This window comes from Bubalus kerabau, chromosome 17 (genome assembly GCF_029407905.1).
Source record: "Bubalus kerabau isolate K-KA32 ecotype Philippines breed swamp buffalo chromosome 17, PCC_UOA_SB_1v2, whole genome shotgun sequence".
NCBI lineage: Eukaryota > Metazoa > Chordata > Mammalia > Artiodactyla > Bovidae > Bubalus > Bubalus kerabau.
In genome coordinates, this window is record NC_073640.1 from 37,885,401 (window position 1) to 37,906,079 (window position 20,679).

The window sequence follows — 20,679 nt, forward strand, 5'->3', positions numbered from 1 at the left end:
ATAGAGGGAAATGAAAGATGCAAAGTCATACAGAGTCAGCCCAAACATTACATCTGTTTTGTCTTTATCAAAACCAGGATTTTTTCTGCATACCTTTCCCATAAACAATGTTGTGTACAATATCTTCTGGCCTTGGAGGCCTGTGGACATTTTATGACCCTTTTTTGATAAAGGCTGCTCAACCAGAAAACTTATTTTCCCTTGAAGTTAAATTTCTAATCTCTGTCAGCCTCAGCAAGTGCTAAAAACAGAGTTACATTTTCATGGAGCAAAGGTGCAGTGAGTTACAACAAAGAAAGAACCAATTAGCTCAAAGCTCTGATGTGGTTAATTTCAAGGCTGTTGCTTGTTTTTTTTACATTTCAACTATGTTAACTAATGCACTCCCAGGTACACAATGGATAAGGGATATGGGCACTTGGCAGCAAGCATTGGCTCAACAATGAAACCCTTTACCAGTATTATCTATTTTAATAATTTTTCATCCCTTAAAGGACTCTGTGCTTATTAGGACTTTTAGAATGTTTTGGCTTCCCATATGCCTTTCAGGGTTGGGGAATTGTGAACAGTCATGTGTGTTAATTGCAAGAGTATGGATAAACCTGTCAGGCAAGCTAGAAAGCCATCAGAGGGGTTTGAATTGAAACACTCCTATCATGTCCAGGAGACTTATTAATTAGAGCCCTAAGTTGACTTTTTCCAGAGAAAGGTGGTCGGGGATAGCCCCCTGTTAATGTCAGAAGAGTTGGTGAAAGGCACAAAATAGTAAGACAGACTCTGGTTTTGGGGTATATGCTCGAGCAGATCCAGGGGGTCCCTTGAGGCCTGATCCGCCTTTGCCTGTCAGGTCTCTTCCACATGACCTTTGTCATGGGTGGGATCTCCCGTGGTGGCTCCCAGCACCTTTAATGTAGATAACAGAATACTAACTTCCCAATGTATATTATAGTTTTCAAAAAATCTGCCTTGATTTACCCAGCTGGTGAGATATGACTATAGAGTAGTCACATTGGAGGGAAGGAAGAATTCCAAAGTTACACATCCAAGTAACTGCCATCTTTCAAACTATTCATTTTAGGAATAAAAATTCAGTTTGTGTTGGTGTCATATCAGACATTCTTAGGACTTTTCTTGGCATTTTCCTACACCAGAAAATTAAACCATTTACTTTAGAAGCATACCTTAAGCTTATCATAAGAAAATAATTATTCACCACCAGACTTACTGCAAATAAATACCTTTAATGCTGAATTGACACCATGAAGCAAAATTCCAAAGAGTTAGATTCATAACTGTGAGAGTTAATTTCAAAAATTATTTTAGTTGTAGCATCACAGTTTCAGTAATTACCTCTAGAAACAGGTGTTTGGGGCTACCGGGAAAGAAATGCCTTACTTGATTTATGCCTCATTTGGCACTAGGGAGATTTTTCAAGCTGTAAGAAGCCATTGTGTGAATTATCCATCGGTGCATAACATTGCCCCAAAACTTAGCAGCTGACAATAAACACCATCTCAGTTCCTGTGGGTCGGAAATAGAGAAGCAGGTAGGTCCAGTGGTCTGATCCAAGGTCTCTCCTGAAGTCAGATTGTCATCCTGGGCTATGTAAGACAACTGTGGCTGAAAGATCCTCCCAAGCCCACTCGTGGTCATTGGATGAATGACCTTGCAGGCTGATGGGGTGTGGGGGATGGAGACCTCCTTCCTTGGCACATGGGTGTCTGTATCGGGCAGCTCATGACTTGGTAGCTGCCTTTCCCAGAGAGTGATCAAGGAAGCGTGCATGCCTAAGATGAAAGGCACATCTTAATAACCTTATTTGGGGCTGCCATACTCCATATGTTAAGTAAGTGGGTCAGGCCCACAATGGAAGGGAGAAGTACTGAGCTTCATCTCGTGAAGGGTGGGGTGTCAGAGTCTGTGAACATGTTTTTAAAACCACCACAGTCATTTTGCCACATGAGTGTAAGTATTTACAAGACAACATTGGTGTTTTGATGTTGCAAACATTCTTTTAAAGTTTAAGACTGCAGTCATTTTGTGGGCATATTTCAAGGCATGATTCTCTTGGATAGCATCAGTTCCCTTTCCTCCATCACCACCACATATATGTACACAGCATTTCAAAAATATTCAAGTAGAAAATTATAATTTGTAGAGTAGATCATAGGTGAAAGTGGCAGTTTGGTTCGTTTAAATGTAAGATAACTCAAAAAGTTACTGTGTTAGTTCAGCCTCAACTTTTGGCTAGAATAATTTAAGCAACTTAAAGTCATCATTGGCCTTATTCAGGTTTTAGAAACATTGGGAAATATGAGAAGATAAGATACAGGCATAAATTTTTGGTTAGAGAAGATAATGTACATCCATGAGCGGTAGAGGCTAAGCAAGTGTGGCTATCGAGCTTTTGAAATGTGGCTACTAAAACCGAGAAACTGAATTTACTTGCTAATTTAAAAACTGAAGCGATGTTAAATGTTGTTCTGTTATAACTTTGGGGAGGACTACCTTTGAAAATCTTGTTTCAAGGTTGAAGTACACTGTAAAATACCAAATATCAAAAATCTAATACAAAAGAAATAAGGATTAATTTACTATTTTGACTACATATTAAAATATACACTGTGTTATATTGGGTTAAATAAAAGTAACGTTATCTTTTTTCCTTTTTAATGTGGCTAGTAGAAAATTTTAAATTGCATGTATTGGCTTATATCGATATTGTCAGTACGCAAAGGACATCAGTTCATTTCAGTTCAGTTGCTCAGTCATGTCCGACTCTTCGAGACCCCATGAATCGCAGCACGCCAGACCTCCCTGTCCATCACCAACTCCCGGAGTTCACTCAAACTCATGTCCATCGAGTCGGTGATGCCATCCAGCCATCTCATCCTCTGTCGTCCCCTTCTCCTCCTGCCTCCAATCCCTCCCAGCATCAGGGTCTTTTCCAATGAGTCAACTCCTCCCGTTAGGTGACCAAAGTATTGGGAGTTTCAGCTTTAGCATCAGTCCTTCCAATGAACACCCAGGACTGATCTTTAGAATGGTCTGGTTGGATCTCCTTGCAGTCCAAGGGACTCTCAAGAGTCTTCTCCAACACCACAGTTCAAAAGCATCAATTCTTCGGCGCTCAGCTTTCTTCACAGTCCAACTCTCACATCCATACATGACCACTGGAAAAACCATAGCCTTGACTAGACGGACCTTTGTTGGCAATGTCTCTGCTTTTGAATATGCTATCTAGGTTGGTCATAACTTTCCTTCCAAGGAGTAAGCGTCTTTTAATTTCATGGCTGCAGTCACCATCTGCAGTGATTTTGGAGCCCAGAAAAATAAAGTCTGACACTGCTTCCACTGTTTCCCCATCTACATCCCATGAAGTGATGGGACCAGATGCCATGATCTTAGTTTTCTGAATGTTGAGCTTTAAGCCAACCTTATCACTCTCCTCTTTCACTTTCATCAAGAGGCTCTTTAGCTCCTCTTCACTTTCTGCCATAAGGGTGGTGTCATCTGCATATCTGAGGTTATTGATATTTCTCCCGGCAATCTTGATTCCAGCTTGTGCTTCTTCCATTGCAGCATTTCTCATCATGTACTCTGCATATAAGTTAAATAAGCAGGGTGACAATACCCTGTAAAGCAGCTACAATTTTTTTAAAAAGGGAGGAGCATCCTGTTAACACATATATATCATAGTTAGCCACTTGTCTACTGATGGACTGGAGTGGGTAGCCTATCCTTTCTCCAGTGGATGTTCCCGACCCAGGAATTGAACAGGGGTCTCCTGCATTGCAGGTGGATTCTTTACCAACTTAGCTATCAGGGAAGCCTGGACTTCTTAATGACTCAGCTCTATTCTTCTGGCATAGGATGTTGCAAATGGATAGCCTTCTCCATGTTTATTTTATTGTCAGTAGAAATGACCTCAAGTTTTGGTAGAATCTCCCATGTTACACTCCTACCAAACCAGTTTAAGAATTCAGCATGTCACTCTCTGCTAAAAACATTCCTCCGGGGCAATATAATGGAAAGAATTTGAATTCTACTCCCTCAAACCAAAAGGCCTCCAGCCTCTCTGGGCCTCTTCCCCAACCCCACCCACTACCCCCTCGCCTGTAAAGTGAGATAGGACCAATCTTGCATCCCAGGGTGGTTGTGAGAATCCAGAGATTCCGTCCATGAAAGCTCCAGAAGAAACCTGGTTGTCTTTCAGTATTAGAGTGCCCTAGGGCATTGGCCAGAAGCTCAGGCTGAACAGGCTGGAGGACACCCTACTCCCGACTTGTAAATGAGGAAACAGGCACAAAAAGCACCAGAGGTTTGACGAAAACCACATAGCGCTGGCGGCAAAGCCCGTGCTCCGGCAGTCCGGATTGCAGCCCTCCGGCCTGTCCCTCCGGAAGGAGGTCGGCTACTTAGCACCTCTCTAAGCTAGTTCTCTCCCCCAACTCCCCCACCCCCGTCCCACCCCAACACAAGTACTCAAACCCACTCCTCGCTTGCTTTGAGCTCGACCCAAGCCCCAGGGGCCGCAAGGAGAAGGAATCATTCCTGGACAACTAGAGGCAGCGGCGGGCAGCGTCAGTCTCGGCCCCAACCGGGAGTGGTAGGGCGCTGGCGCGTCTTGAGCTTTGAGGCTCCACATCCTCCCTCCCCGCTGGGCCTCAGACGTGCGGTCTCGGAACTCGCCTTTTGCGTTCAGCGACTGTGAGTGGGACGTACATGTAGACGGCAAACAGGTTCTGTATAGCCATATCACATGTATGTGTTGCGTGGTCACGCACCCTTTTGTGAAACGTGTTCACTGTGGTGTGCGGATGTCTGGGCGCACGGAGTGTGAAGTTGCTCATTCCAACAGCTCCCGCACTTCCGGAAGGTACTCACAGGCCTTTGTGCTTTTGCGGGACTGTCGCAACCGCTTATCCGGAGTTTGCGCGGGAGTGACTCCGCCTTTGCTCCGCCCCCGCGACTGAAATCCCGCCTTCGCCCCGCCTCCGCCGCACTTTACGGCCTCGCACGCCACTTTTGCTGCAGGCGCTCCTGCTGCTGCCGCTGCTCCGGGCTGCTGCCGGTGAAGTGAGGTGAGGTGAGGTCAGGTGAGGTGTGGTGTGGAGCCAGTAGCGCTGGCGACAGGATAGAGGTGGAGAGCCGGGCCGTCGAGGGCCGGCGAGGGTGGTGAGTCACCTGCTGCTTTGTTTCTTAAGCTCCGGTCTCGTCTGCGCTGCCGCAGGGAGGCCGCCCCGGCCCGGCGAGCCGAACCAATGCTGGATCTGGAGGTGGTGCCCGAGCGTTCTCTGGGAAACGAGCAATGGGAATTCGCGCTGGGTGAGTGTGGGGTCTTCCCGCACGACCCTTCTCGCTGATCCTTACTTCTTTCCCTGCCCTTCCCACCTCTGGGCTCTGCCCCTTACTCCCCTGCGCCCGCGGCTCCTTGACTCTTTGGGACTCCAGTCACTAGATACCGGCCCCGACCTGGCAGCCTGTCGCTCTGCCGGGCCTGACTCCCTTGCATTAGGCCTCGGCGGGGCCTCTCCCGGGGCAGTGCTACAATAATAATAACAATAACAATGGCTGACACGCCCCAAACATTTACCCAGGGCCTGACCCTGTTCCCCGGTGCATAATTATATCAGGTTGCCTCTGGGGAGACCTGAGGGTCGCTAAGATTGTTATTTCTGTACCCGTTTTACAGACCAAAGAGCCAAGATGTGACTGACACCCTTAAATACCGCCTTAGTAGTTCATCTCCCTTTGCTTTTCTGGACCTTGTGTAGCCTCTCCGGAAAGAGAAACCTAGGCACCGTTCCCATCGTAACATACTGGGGAGCTGGTCAAGGGAACTGAGGAGAGTTTTTGTGTTTTAAAGCAACTTCTGACTAGCTTCCTTCTCGTTTTTAATGTGGTCGATGTGTGGTGTAATCCTAAACCCAGACTTTAGCGGAGAGAGTGAAAGGTTGAATGAAATAGGAGTTTGGGTAAAGTAACATTTGGTTTGTAAAAATGCAGGTTGGGCGTTTTGTGGGATTTGGCCCATGTTTTCCCCTTTTCCTCAATGTCGCTACCTTTCTGTGTACAAGTATTGCATTCAGTAACCCCAGAGTGTGTTTACTTTTATGTTCCAGCACTGGGAAAAGGGGGTGGGGAGCCGGTGTTTGTGCTGTTTGTGCAGGCCTGAACTTTTGTCACACTAATTTGCGCTACTGGACTGAGTCAGCTGCTCCACTGGGCTATAGTTTATCCTTGAATCTGGAAGACTCCTGTCTATGGAGATGGGGTAGGTGACAAACTGCAGAACAAATTTGCTGGTAGGAATCTACTGGTGCTCAGTGTCTCTGAACTGAACAGCAAGTTGCCTCTGGGTTGTAGGAGCCAGTTTTATTGAGAATTTGCAGTCCCCTTCTCCCATAACTTGTATGAAACACTTCAGCTTCTTGTAAAGCACCAAGAACCTGATTGAGAGGCTAATGATATCATTGCCTCCAGGCCTATTTGTTTTGCTGATGCTGTTTGGCTTCTAGTTAGGAAAGAACCTCCCCTAAACACAGCTTCTCATCCCAGGACTTCACAGGGCAGAGTGAAAACTATGACTATAGGTTCAAACTGTACTTGATGGTGTGACTAGGTTGTGTATCTACAACTATAGTCTCTGGGTCAAAAGTAGTGAGTATCATTTGAGATTTGCAAAAAATGAGGTGGGAGAGTAAGGTTGCTTCTATCAACTGTTGTTTTGATACTTTAACCCCTACTCCTAAGTTTGCCAGTTTCTAGGAATCAAAGATTTGGGTAGTTCTTTCAGGCTGTCTGAATACCAACCACAAATAGTGAAAAGAGCATTTCTCTATGTTGGACCTAGAACTGAACTTTGAGGGAAAGCTCATATAGGGAATAAGCCTAATGATCATCAGCCTTGATGATTCCTTTTTGAGTCTTGAAAGTCTGCACGTAGGGGGAATTCCTTGGTGATCTAGTTGTTAGGACTTGGCGTTTTCACTGCAGTAGGCTGGGGTTCAGTCCCTGGTTGGGGAACTAAGAGGCTCCAAGCTGTGCAACATGGCCAAAAAAATCCACGTTTTTGTATTATGTCTGCCTGAGAGATGGTCATTTAACTTCCCTAAGCTTTTTATTAAAAAGTAATTTTCCCTCTTTCTCAGTCTTACCAGTCCTTAACACATTTAAGCTGAAATTTAGGCTGATAGGTAGGGATAGGCCTAAGAAGTGAATCTGTGCTTTAGAATTATATTCTTAGGCTAAAGTCACCACAACCCTGTGAGGTTACCTCTATTTTCCAGGTGAGGAACAGGCTCAGAAAGGTAGAAAGGATAAAAAGAAGCCTAGTAGGGATTTCCTGCTTCTCACTGCTCTGCCTTTCTGAGGATGGGCTCAACTTAGTCTCCAGGTTTCTTTTTAGCAACTGTGCAAATGCAGATTATCCAGTTCTTGCCTTCATCTGCCTGGCATCACAGTGAAGAGCTGCATCCAGCTTTTTGGCTGCCTTCCTGACCTTTGTACTGCTGGGAGATTAGGGAGCAACACAGAGATAAGAAAGCCTAGGCAGAGAGGAATCTTTTGCAGGTACCACCCTGGCTTGACCAATGGTGGAGTGAAGGCAGTGCAAACTTAAGTGTTTTCAATGAGACTTACAGAATGTATTGGCGTGGAGACATAGCTCTAAATTTGTTTTTAAATTAATCTTAAAAAATAGATAGCTAATAAAGACCTGCTGTATAGCAGAGGAAATTCTCAATATTCTGTAATTACCTATATGAGAAAAGAATTTTTAAAAGAATGGCTATAGATAGATATATAGAGAGATACATATATAACTGATTCACTTTGCTGTATAGCAGAAACCACAACATTTTATATCAACTATACGCCAATAATTTTTTTTTTTTTAACTCATCGTGAAGATGCCCAAGCTGGGTAAATTTAAAGAGTGAGTGGACAGTAGCCTTCTCTGAGATCACCTTGTTCCAGAGAGACTAGGGGCTTACTCTGTTGAAGGCTCATTCTGTGGACTCTGCTTACAGTCATTGAAAATTGAGTAAGAAGAAGTAGGCATATGCCCTGAAGAACTTAGTCTAGCAGAGGGGAAGGATTACAGAAATAGTTCATTTTATTATTTAAAACATAGTTTATTTTATGGAAGAGACTTGACCTGACCTGAGAATTCAGAGGAGGATTCCTATCAATCGCTAGAAGCCAGGAGCCAGTACTATTCCTGGAGCCAGTGAGCACCAGGAAGGCCCTGTCAGAAGTCTGCTGCCAGATTTCTCATCTACACTTCCATAGACATAAATCTTCCAGTCAGTTTTTGGGCTTTTTTTTTTTAAAGTGGGAAAGATAGATGGGGGTGCGGGGGTGCAGTGGGAGCTGCAAGTAATTTGGTATTGTAATTAGAGCGTGATGTACTAGTGGGAGATCAGTTCCCCAGATTCCTTATTTTTTAGTTACCTTCCTGGGACACTGTCAGAGAGACTCTGTTCAGTGGGGGAAAGGATGTCTATTAGTAGTGTGTTTCGGGCATGGGTTTAGGGAGAAAATTTGGAGAGATGGGTAAGGAAGAGGAATCTAGAGGTTTCTCGCTTGAGTGACTGTGTAGATGTTAGAGATACTGAGATCCAGAATACAGTGGAGAGGGTAGAATGAAAAGAAAATTTAAAGGTTGCTTTTTTATCTGTCAACTTTTTATTTGCCTTTGATTCACACAGAAAACAGATTAAGATGTGAGTCAGAAACTAGGTGGTTGGGTACACAAGGGATAAGCAGAAGGGAATATCGTCCAATATCGAGACCTGGGGAAGTCAGAGGAGCAGCAGGAGAGAGATATGAGAATTCTCAGAGAGGGAGGGTGGTCACAAGGGCTAGAGGATCTGGGTATTGTACCTGATTGCTTTGTTTCACTCATTCAGAGGTCAGCAGATACATAGGACCACTTACTGTGGTGTTGGGCACAGTAATTGAGTGCTGAGGATACAGCTGTAAGACAGAGAGCTCTATATCAGCAAGGAGACATAAAGGCGAGACTTACAGATAAATAAATGGGATGGGAGGTTTGATTAGATAAGGCAGTCAGGGAAGTGAAGTGTGAGCCAAGACCTGAAGAGTGAGAAGAGCTAGCTATGGGAAGAACATTCCAGCAGAGTCCAGAGTTAATGCAAAAGCCTAAAGTGGAAAAGAGCTTGATGTGTGCTGGGAGGCTTGGTGAGAAGTGGAAGGAATGATGGAGGTAGACAAGGTCCAAAGTATTCAGGGCTCTTGGGTGAGGGCATATTGTTTGGGTTTTATCCCCCCTGTAATGGGAAACCATTGGAGGGTTATAAGCAGGCTAATAATGAGTAAGGTGTAGGATTTGTAGAGTTTAGAAGACGGACCATAGTCCACACCCTTTGGGTGGTTAGGTAACTCTTCAAGCTAGAACAGTTCTCTGGTTTCTTTGCCATATACACAGTTGGTTCCTTTTAGAGGCCATTTGTAGCTTTCCTTTACTAGCAGCTGTGTGACAACTGGTCATCGGTGGCTGCTTTGTCTCCTCCAGGTAGGTTACTCCTAAATGACTCAGGACCCAAGATTCCAAGGCCAGGAATTTGATGTGGTTAGGTGTGAAAGAACTCTCCCACAGGAAACTGGTTTGTGCCATGTGGTCTTCTCTTTCTCAGCACCTGAGATTCTCTCTCTTGCCCACATGGTTGTTTACCATTCCCCCGGGAGAGACAGCGTAGATGCTCCTCTATTTCTGGAATGCCAACGCTGAGGAATGAATGCATCAACTTGTTCATATTCTCAACGAACATTTAAGTCTCTACTATGTTCCAGGCCTTGTGCTGGGAAGTACCTTAAGGTCTGGTTTACTCCAACTTTCTTCAAACCGTAGAATGGGCCGTTGAATAAAGGGAGGATCAAATTATGGTTTAAATGTAGATGGGCCACACATTTTTTTAACCTACTGCTTTCTCTGTGAGTTCTTCTCTGCACATCTCTCCTCTAATCAGAGGTAAACTAATCTTGAATGTGAGCCACTGTCCTGGCCCAAGGTCATGTGGTGGTCTCTCTTCCTTTCTCTTATTACCTAGCCCATAATCCTTCAGTCTCACTAAATAAATGTTTATTCAACAGCCACTATGTGGGTCCCCAATGCTGGAGATCCAAAGAGTGGTGAATAACAGCAAATAACACAGACACTGTCCTTGCACTCATGAAACTTTGTTTTTGGATCGTTTCTGTGAGTTTCTTCTTGTTTGAACCATAATGCCCTCTGTGAAAACATACTTTTACTGTTCCCCATGAGTCCCTGAGCTTCCCTGGTGGCTCAGATGGTAAAGAATCCACCTGCAGTGGGGGAGACCTGTGTTCGATCTCTGGGTTGGGAAGATCCCCTGGAGGAGGGCATGGCAACCCACTTCAGTATTCTTGCCTAGAGAATCCCATGGACAGAGACGCCTGGTGGGCTATGGTCCACAGGGTCACAAAGAGTTGGACACAACTGAGCAATTAAGTACACATGAGTCCCTGGAATCTTTGAGGTGTCATTGGAATTTCAGTTTCTTAAACTGGGGCAGGGAGGCATATATACATTTGTTTATAATGGGCCATAAGTTAAAAAATCAAATGTTAAGATTTAGAGGATGTTTGTGGGTTGATAAGTGAGAATCCAGTGAAATTCTTGGTAAAATAAGGTGATTCTGGTAGACATATGATTCTTCACTTTTTAAATGAGTGCTTACAAATCATCTGCTCCTGCTGACTCAATGAGGAGACAAATATCAGAAAGGAAAAGAAGAAGGATTTGCCTAGGTTATACGTAATCATGGCAGAGTGAGAATCAGAATCTTGGTGTCCAGAGTCATGTAGTCAGTGCATTTCTTTCTTTTTTGGTTCCTACTGACTTGACTTTCTCCAGCCCCTTTGCCTGCTTGGGGATCAGCATAGAAGTCCCCATTTCCAGGAAGTCTTTTCTATTTACTCCTTCTCCTTATACAGTCCAGTTTTTCTATTAGTGCTTGCTGTTAACTTTATTCTCTAGATCTTACTGGTTATTGGGCTTATTAAACTTTTATTTACTCAGTATGTCCGTAGACCTTAGTGGCTCCCATTCCCACCCTTGGCTTTACTGCAAGGACTGATGCCTAGTACACTGATAGATGTCAGTAAATGGATAGCCCAAGTAACCACACAGGTGTCCTTGCTTTATTTCAGGAATGCCTTTGGCTCAGGCGGTGGCCATTCTTCAGAAGCACTGTCGCATCATAAAAAATGTTCAGGTTCTCTACAGTGAACAGGTGAGTAGTAACTGATTTGTTTACTGAAATAGCATCCCTAATCAGTGACTCACCTCTGGAGGTTAATGCTCTGGGAGATACTGACAGGCAGGGATTCCTAGGTCAATGTGTTTGAATGGGAGTGTCTTCAACACTTAGTCACTTACCAAGTACATTTTCTTTGATTCTGAAACATTTGTAGTTTTGATCATCTAGTGCTGCCAGAAGTTTAGATGAGCAGTAATAATCAAACTTGCTTTTTGATTATGTTTGACTTACCTGCAGGCCCTTAAAAGGGGGATTTTTCGGTGGGAGGTCACTTCAGGGATTGTCTGGTCTTCTAGGGTACTTCCCTTCCACTTTCATGTTTAAAGTAGTCTTTTCTGCTTTGTCGATTGCTTTGGTTTGCATTCAGGATTGTTGCAGTGCAGATTTCTAGCTAGCAGAACATCCCAGACTTGAAAAGAAGCAGGTATAGTTCACCCTTTTAATAAGAATGATCTGATAATATGAAAATTGCAAAACATTGGTTTCAAATTAATGGACATGTTTTACTCTTATTTCTTTTGTCTGACATATGGTAATCTTTATTAAATGTCGTGCCAAAAACTACCCTTATAGTATAATGTACATGCCTACAAAGACCTTTTCAGTTTCTAGAAAGAGTATATTTTAAGTTAGCACTGGTGCAGAACTTTCTGAATACCAGAATTTTTTTAATTGGGTTTTATAAGTAAAGTTGCAAACGTTTTTATAGACCTTTAGAAATAGGAGTCTTCTTAACTCTCTAAAAATACCACTTCTTTGGAATCCATGGCTCTTCTAGGACACGGACGTTGTGCTGCCCTACGGAGCAGCCTTTGTGGTGCTCTGTGTGTCATAAACCTTGGGGGATAGTTTTGATCCTACACAGGCTACAAGATATTCTCAGTCCTTTTCTGAGACCTTTTAAGTACCAATTTGATGATTTTAGTTCCATTTGTTTCTATTAGTTTCTGATCCTAAAGCAAATGGCAGGTTATTTTTGACGTGAAGGTGACTGAGACGTCTATGTGGCTTCCACATTTGGCTTAGTGTCAGAGTTGAGCATGTTACCTGTACCCAGACATTACATTTTACAGTATCGTGCACCTCTGACAGCCTAGTGAGGCCCATGTGAGAGGTCCTTCTGAGACAGAGAAGGCTTAATTTCCAAGCAAGTATTTGGAAATTCTTGTGCCAACCACAGGACTTGTGGGAGTGGGCAGAGGTTTGTGGAGCCACAGTGCCAAAGTGGTTTCTCTTTGAAGAAAAATGAAGAATGGTGACTTTTCCTCTTTTTTGCAATCAGATCATACCTAACCTAATCTGACTCTCAGCATTAGACCATGAGGGAATTACTCAATGACAAGTAGCAGCCATCAAAACAGGGATAATGGGTTTGCTGCTTGATTGTAGCCATCTGTACATTTAATTCAATCAGATTTAGGCACCCAGGATTAGATACAGTTGAAAGTAGTCTTTAAACTTTTTAACCAATTTTTAAAATGAGGCTTATTTCTTATATCACTATCTTGTCTGTCATTCCAGTCTTTGGGTACAAATAGTTGTTCTGGCATTAATTAAGCTAATTTTCCCCAATGTTTTCTAAGCAGCTGGAACAACAGGGTTTTAAATCCAGACCTCGGTTCAGATCCATGCTTTCCCCATTTCTTGGTTGTACAGCTATGACAAGTTAATAACCAGTCTGGTTCTCCAGATGGTTTCCTTATAATAGAATAATCTTTTTATGAGGATCAAGAGGAAATGGCCTCTCAGAGCTCTGATATGGTGCTTCTTAAATGTGGATCCTTTTCTTGTTGCCCTCCTTCCCTTTTTTTCCCATTTGTCTCTTTACTTCATCATTTGATCCCAGTAAACATTTCAGAAATATCTTGTTTCCAGCAGATCATAGCTTGGAAATTAAATGTGCATGTCAAGTAGATCCCATCTGAGAGGGAAAAGATGTTAACAAGTAACAGAGACAGCGTTATTGAACTGGAAGGACCTCCTTAAACACCACATAGCACATGTGATTTTGGTTCTGGAGATATAAAGTACTAATAAAACATTGATTGTGAGGATGATTTGCTTGCTTTTGAATACTGCTTAGTTATGTCCTAAATTATAGCAATGCCAAGGGAAAAACGATCAGATCTTGGAAGTGTGTAAAGAAATTCAGATACTCCAAGCAAAGGTCTTTAAAGATGCTGAAATGTTGCTTCATCCTGTTTACCTCCGTGGAATAGCCCTCTTAGAAATAGAGGGAGGATAGTGACCTAAGGTGAGGTTCATTATTCCGTTATCTTACTTGAGTCTTGCTGGTTTTAGAAAAACATTCATACAGACCGACTGGAAAATTACCACATTCTTTCTTCTGATGTTTGCCAGGCATGATGGAGCCACCTGGGCCTATAATCTTGTGAAGATTAGCGGGGTGGAGGGGAGTGGACAGTATGAACTAATCTCAGAAAGCTCTTTCTAGAGAATTTTTCCAGTGAGGCCCACACCAGCAGGGGCACCTGGCCTTCTAGCCTATATCTCTGTCTCTGACAGGCACCACCTTCAATCACTGGGCCTACCTTAAGAAGCTCTATAAAGAGAGAAACTTCTCTAAATCTTTTTGACAGCTATGTGCCAGTTTTAAGAAAGGACAGGGTTTTGAATGGTGGTGTTTTTCTTCTACTGCTGGGCAGCGTGGTTCAGGGCAATGAAGAGTCTTCAGACTTTGAATTGATTGCTTTGCAGCAGAAACAGGCAGGTAGGACAGATTCCAGGAAAGAGTATTATATGCTGAGTGCTGTGCTTGGTGCTTTCTGGTCTACTGTCTCTGTCCTCATGACAACCCTGGAGGGGTAGGGATGACGGTATTCCCATGAAAAAACAGAAGTTTAGAGAAACACTTAAGGTCACCAGCTCACCAAGTCTCAGGGCCAGCTCTGTCCATTGCTCTGCTGCTGCTCCCCTCCCCCCAGGACTCAGAAGGGACAAATAAAGAAATGACTCCTTAGATCTCAGATGGGGTTTTACAGAAAGAGGTGCACGTGACATGGGATGGTGTGTGTTGGGCAGGGGGTGGGAATGAGAGTGTCATCTCATACATAATCAGATCACAAGGCACTTCTTTGTCCCAGAATATGACGCAAAAGAGTCAAAGAATAACATGTATTTCCTTTGAGTGGTACAAACAGCCTGGGAGTGAAGGGACATAAGTTCAGCTAACATGCACTGACCATTACTTGCTGAATTTGGATCCTTTTATAAGGCTTGTATTTCTCATCAATTACTCTGTAGTTTTGACAGCAGTAAATTAACCTATGCTATAAATATAGGCCCTGGACCTGTGAAAGAAAATGGCCTATATGCCCACATAATTTTGACTTTTCTCCCAGGTAATAACTCAAAGCCTGGCAAAGAGGCTCTTTTCAACCAATATTATGAAACAACAGCTGCAGACTGGAAGTAGAGGACACTGAATTCACAAACCAACCTGTCAGCTGTCTACACTTAGATACTCCCTGTGCACTGCATTTATGTTGTAAGGTTTCAAATTCACCTGGTGCTGATGAGTATACTTAGTTGTTCAGAGTGTGTATTTATTTATTATTTTGTTTTTTGTAGTCTCCTCTAAGCCATGACCTCATCCTTAACCTGACTCAGGACGGGATCAAACTACTGTTTGATGCTTTCAATCAGAGACTTAAGGTAACTATAAATAACAACTGAAGTTTCATGTCAGGCTGATTAATGTGTGCAGTTGTGGAATGTTTCTGAAACTCCTGAGTGGGAGTAGGCTTGTGGTTCAGAGACAGCCACAATATAGGAGACTGAAGCTGTGCCTGTCCTGCTAAAGAGAGAAGCTGGGGGTAGATTGGGATGGTTGGAAAAAGGCTGGGAGGAACTTCAGTTCTGGGCTCCAGAGGTGAAGGGGAAAGAGTGTTGAAGATATGGATAGGGAGCAGGCTTTTCTGTGTTGAATAGAAAAATGAGAGGAAGCAAATATTTGACATAGATTATCCTGAGTCTTTTAAAATGGGGCCTAACTGCAGAATAGAACTGGAAGACTTTAGTCAGATTTTTGTATCTTATTGTTTTACTTCATTCTTGGGTCAAACAATTAAGACTTGGAAGATGAAAAATGGAACCATACTTCCTAAAATACTGAGGGCTTGGATTTTAACACCACCAGCACTGAGTTGATTCTTAAATCCCTTTAGAGAAATCTAAACAAACAACTTGCTGGTACATCTTAATTGGCATTCAAGTACAGTAGACTAGCACCTATTTCAGACCAGGATGTTTTTAATGCACTATTTACAAATGCCTGGACATGATAGGTTAGTCACATGACATCCAACTCATGCCTCAGAGTCACAAGGTTGAATGTGGCTCTGGGCAGTGGCATGCCAGAGCTGTCGTCCTGGTTAGCTTATGGAGCTGCCTTTCTAGAAGGCTTGGGTACTTCCTACTTCTCACCATCTCATCTCAAGTGAGCTGCTGAGTTCAGAGAGCACATGGAAAAATAACCTGTATATGGAATAAGAATTCTTCGTTTATGCTGCCTTTTCAAAAAGGAGAGTTTGATGTGAACACTCTTATCCCCACAGCACCCTTGCCTCTCTTTATAGGCTCAGTCAACCTGGCCTACTGACCAGAAGCCCCACACTGAGAAAGGGTAGAAGCTGGTCTTTAATGTGGCTTCATCACAGATTGGAGGAAATTAATCTGGAAGCACCTTTACAAAGAACCATTTGTCTTTAACTTGGTAAATCCACTGTAGGAAACTTAACCCAAAAAGATTAATGGGAGGGTAATATTGCCAGATATTTATAGCAGGGCTTTTCATAGTAATGAAAAGCCAGAAGTAATCTAAATGGGCCTAAATCAAATCCCTTATGATTACACAGTGGAAGTGAGAAATAGATTTAAGGGACTAGATCTGATAGATAGAGTACCTGATGAACTATGGACAGAGGTTCATGACATTGTACAGGAGACAGGGATCAAGACCATCCCCATGGAAAAGAAATGCAAAAAAGCAAAATGGCTGTCTGAGAAGGCCTTACAAATAGCTGTGAAAAGAAGGGAAGCAAAAAGCAAAGGAGAAAAGGAAAGATATAAGCATCTGAATGCAGAGTTCCAAAGAATAGCAAGGAGAGATAAGAAAGCCTTCCTTAGTGATCAATGCAAAGAAATAGAGGGAAACAACAGAATGGGAAAGACTAGAGATCTCTTCAAGATAATTAGAGATACCAAGGGAACATTTCATGCAAAGATGGGCTCGATAAAGGACAGAAATGGTAGGGACCTAACAGAAGCAGAAGATATTAAGAAGAGGTGGCAAGAATACACAGAACAACTGTACAAAATAGAGCTTCATGACCCATATAATCACGATGGTGTGATCACTCACCAAGAGCCAGACATCCTGGAATGTGAAGTCAAGTGGGCCTTAGGAAGCATCACTACGAACAAAGCTAGGGGAGGTGATGGAATTCCAGTTGAGTTATTTCAAATCCTGGAAGATGATGCTGTGAAAGTGCTGCACTCAGTATGCCGGCAAATTTGGAAAACTCAGCAGTGGCCACAGGACTGGAAAAGGTCAGTCTTCATTCCCATCCCAAAGAAAGGCAATGCCAAAGAATGCTCAAACTACCGCACAGTTGCACTCATCTCACACGCTAGTAAAGTAATGCTCAAAATTCTCCAAGCCAGGCTTCAGCAATACGTGAACCGTGAACTTCCAGATGTTCAAGCTGGATTTAGAAAAGGCAGAGGAACCAGAGATCAAATTGCCAACATCCGCTGGATCATCTAAAAAGCAAGAGAGTTCCAGAAAAACATCTATTTCTGCTTTATTGACTATGCCAAGGCCTTTGACTGTGTGGATCACAATCAACTGTGGAAAATTCTGAAAGCAATGGGAATACCAGACCACCTGCCCTGCCTCTTAAGAAACCTGTATGCAGGTCGGGAAGCAACAGTTAGAACTGGACATGGAACAACAGACTGGTTCCAAATAGGAAAAGGAGTACGTCAAGGCTGTATATTGTCACCCTGCTTATTTAACTTATATGCAGGGTACATCATGAGAAACACTGGGCTGGGGGAAGCACAAGCTGGAATCAAGACTGCCGGGAGAAATGTCAATAACCTCAGATATGCAGATGACACCACCCTTATGGCAGAAAGTGAAGAGGAGCTAGAGAGCCTCTTGATAAAAGTGAAAGAGGAGAGTGAAAAGGTTGACTTTAAGCTCAACATTCAGAAAACAAAGATCATGGCATCCGGTCCCATCACTTCATGGGAAGTAGATGGGGAAACAGTGGAAGCAGTGTCAGACTTTATTTTTCTGGGCTCCAAAATCACTGCAGATGGTGACTGCAGCCATGAAATTAAAAGACGCTTACTCCTTGGAAGGAAAGTTATGACCAACCTAGATAGCATATTCAAAAGCAGAGACATTATTTTGCCAACAAAGGTCCGTCTAGTCAAGGCTATGGTTTTTCCAGTGGTCATGTATGGATGTGAGAGTTGGACTGTGAAGAAGGCTGAGCGTGGAAGAATTGATGCTTTTGAACTGTGGTGTTGGAGAAGACTCTTGAGAGTCTCTTGGACTGCAAGGAGATCCAACCAGTCCAATGAACCTGGGAGTTCATTGGAAGGACTGATGCTGAAGCTGAAACTCCAATACTTTGGCTACCTCATGCGAAGAGCTGACTCATTGGAAAAGACTGATGCTGGGAGGGATCGGGGGCAGGAGGTGAAGGGGACGACAGAGGTTGAGATGGCTGGATGTCATCAGTGACTCGATGGACATGAGTTTGAGTGAACTCCGGGAGTTGATGATGAACAGGGAGGCCTGGCATGCTGCGATTCATGGAGTCGCAAAGAGTCGGACACGACTGAGCCACTGAACTGAACTGAATCTAAATGGGCAACAGTGGAGGGTAGATAGGCAGCCTATGGCAGAATTTCAGCATGGTGAGGAAAATATATTTAGTGAGCACTTAGTACCTGTTCCCCTGGAGAAGGAAATGGCAACCCACTCCAGTACTCTTGCCTGGAGAATCCCATGGAGGGAGGAGCCAGGTAGGCTACAGTCCATGGGGTCGCAAAGAGTCAAACACGACTGAGCAACTTCACTTTAGTATCTGTTAGTCACGTGGCTGAGTGCTTCCCATGCATTTCCTAATTTAATCCTAACAAGCCCATGAGTGGTATGGCTTACTTGTGAGACAACAGAGGAACAGAAGATAAGCAGTCTACCTGACACCAGGCTTTTAACTCTGTATTACTAGAGCATAACAACTGGCTGCTGGGAATAGAAGTGGCTTAGGTTCTGTTGATGAATGTGGGAAATAAATGGGATAAAAGTGTGTGAGCATACTATGCAGAAATGCAAGGAATTCAAAGTACCCTTGAGTGGGAAAAGAGATAAGAGTAGGACCATCTCTCTGCCTTCTGTGAGTCCCTGTGAAGGGAGGGCTGGGGCCCTGCCTGAGAGTATGGAAACTGAGGAAGCAATCCCTCAGGTACTGTTGATGGGCACCAAGTCTGACCTGACCAGTCTGCCTGCCCCACCATACAAGGGCTTCAGAAGTCGCATCTCCACACTGCTGTCCCCTGCAGTTCCCCTATCCTCTCACTCCCTGACTGTGAGAGAGCCCTGTGGAATGAAGCTTCACAAGTCACAATTTGTACAGCCACCTGTCTTTTCCTTTCCTATCTTGTCTGCTGCCATAACTTCTCCTCTGGAGAAATCAAGGTCTTTTCCAGCCCAGAGGGTAGAAAACCATGGCTTTCAGATTTCCCTAGCTATCTGTCCCTATGGTTCAGCAAGCATCTATAGGTGAAAATCTGCTTGTTGATTCTGGCAAGGGACCCAGAGTGCTGACCATCTTGGAGTCCTTCATGTCACACGTGCCATAGTGTCACAGGAAGAATATTCTGGAGGCCCACCGGCTGAGTGATGGGCAGCCCTTGGGGGACCAATTGGTCAGCCATAGTGGTAGCAGTCAGAGGGGCAGAGTGCTACTCCTGCTGCACGAGCAGAGGTTCTGGCTGAGGGTCGGAGGCCTCTGGTAGCCTGGGACCCTGGCCTCGATAAAATGGCATACCCATTTAGCATAATATACTGCCATGCCCCAGCTTTCTGAAGATATTGTCATGAATCACAACTATTCCTCTACCCTTGCATGACCTCCCTCAGCACCTCTTTGCATGTTTTTGAGCTTCATATTACCCTTAGCTAGCTTCATCCCAGGCAGACTCCCTGACATGTATTGTGTACCCTTTGGTGCAAACTAATGAGCCAGACCTCAAAGAGCCTAACTCGGTGGGACCAGTGAACGGCATATACTGGTAGCATAGGAAAGGGTAGATGGAAATGCTCCAACAGCTCAGCAGAGGCAGTGATTCTTAGCAGCATGTAGGATCAGAATAGCTGCACCTTATAGTTAAGAAGAGCCCAGCTTGTAGTTTTCCATGTTAAGGACAGGTCTGACCACGAGTGAACTGCCTGTTTTGTCTCTGTTCTTGTGACAGTGCCAGGTGCCCCGTCACCCAGTGTCCACAATCCTTCCCAGAATGAAGCCCTGGTTGTCAGGGCAAACAGAGTGAACCAGCTCTGCTTGTGCTTCTGCGGTGGGAGCCAAATCTCCCAGCTGGGGAAAGCAGATGGTTCGCCTATCCTCAGTCAGCTATGCTACTGGCTAGACGTCTAGCCTTTGATGCCATGGACATCAAAGACTTCAGATCGGGATTACTTGGCATCACTAGTGGCTGGATGTTCAATGCCTTTTCCTTTGTTTCCTCCCTGAGTTCTTGGCATTTCATCAGCTGAACCCTTAGAAACTTCACAAGGGTCCTGAGGTTCTCCAGGTTGGACCAGATGCTCTTCATTAGGGATATAACAATATTGTCACACAGGACCTAGGCTAATAAAATGACTTGTTTTCTAATAAGATAGACCACCTCCCCTTCCCTCCCCACCCCCCCAGTCTTTTTTTTTGGTAAACCACAATATTTCGAAACTGTTTTTGAAAGTGACTTGATTTGGGTTTTTATAATGCAACAAAGTATAGCATGAAAGAAAAGGGGCTCAGTATTCCCCTTACAGGTTACAACTGTCACAAGCTGCTTGAATTTGTTTTTGTGGAGGGTTTTACTGTCCTGTCGCATGGTATGTGCAGTCTTATGTATGACCCAGCTGTAGACTAGATACAAAAACTTGACCCAGAGTGTCCACGGACATCTGTTGAACCATCCTCTAGAGAGAGGGGGAAGATGAGTTTATGCCGTGTGTGGTATGGGTTTTTCTTCCAGATTTAAAAATAAAGACACAAAATGTGTAGTGCTTCAGGAGAATTTCAGCTAGTGATTTTTTTTTTCCTCACTG

At 43.9% G+C, this 20,679-nt stretch overlaps 1 protein-coding gene across 3 annotated transcripts in view; it reads left to right on the forward strand.

Annotated features, from left to right (window-relative positions):
• The first annotated feature begins 4,969 nt into the window (after positions 1-4,969).
• PHAF1 (phagosome assembly factor 1) overlaps positions 4,970-20,679 on the forward strand; it is a 28,827-nt gene continuing 13,117 nt past the window's right edge. The window contains exons 1-4 of one of the 3 annotated variants that reach the window (XM_055553050.1): positions 4,970-5,084; positions 5,208-5,328; positions 11,200-11,282; positions 14,901-14,984. In XM_055553050.1, the coding sequence (XP_055409025.1) occupies positions 5,265-5,328; positions 11,200-11,282; positions 14,901-14,984 (231 nt within the window). In that variant the 5' untranslated portion in view covers positions 4,970-5,084; positions 5,208-5,264. Of the gene's footprint in view, positions 5,090-5,207; positions 5,329-11,199; positions 11,283-14,900; positions 14,985-20,679 lie in introns of all 3 variants that reach the window. The other 2 variants (XM_055553051.1, XM_055553052.1) reach the window with 2 other exon arrangements.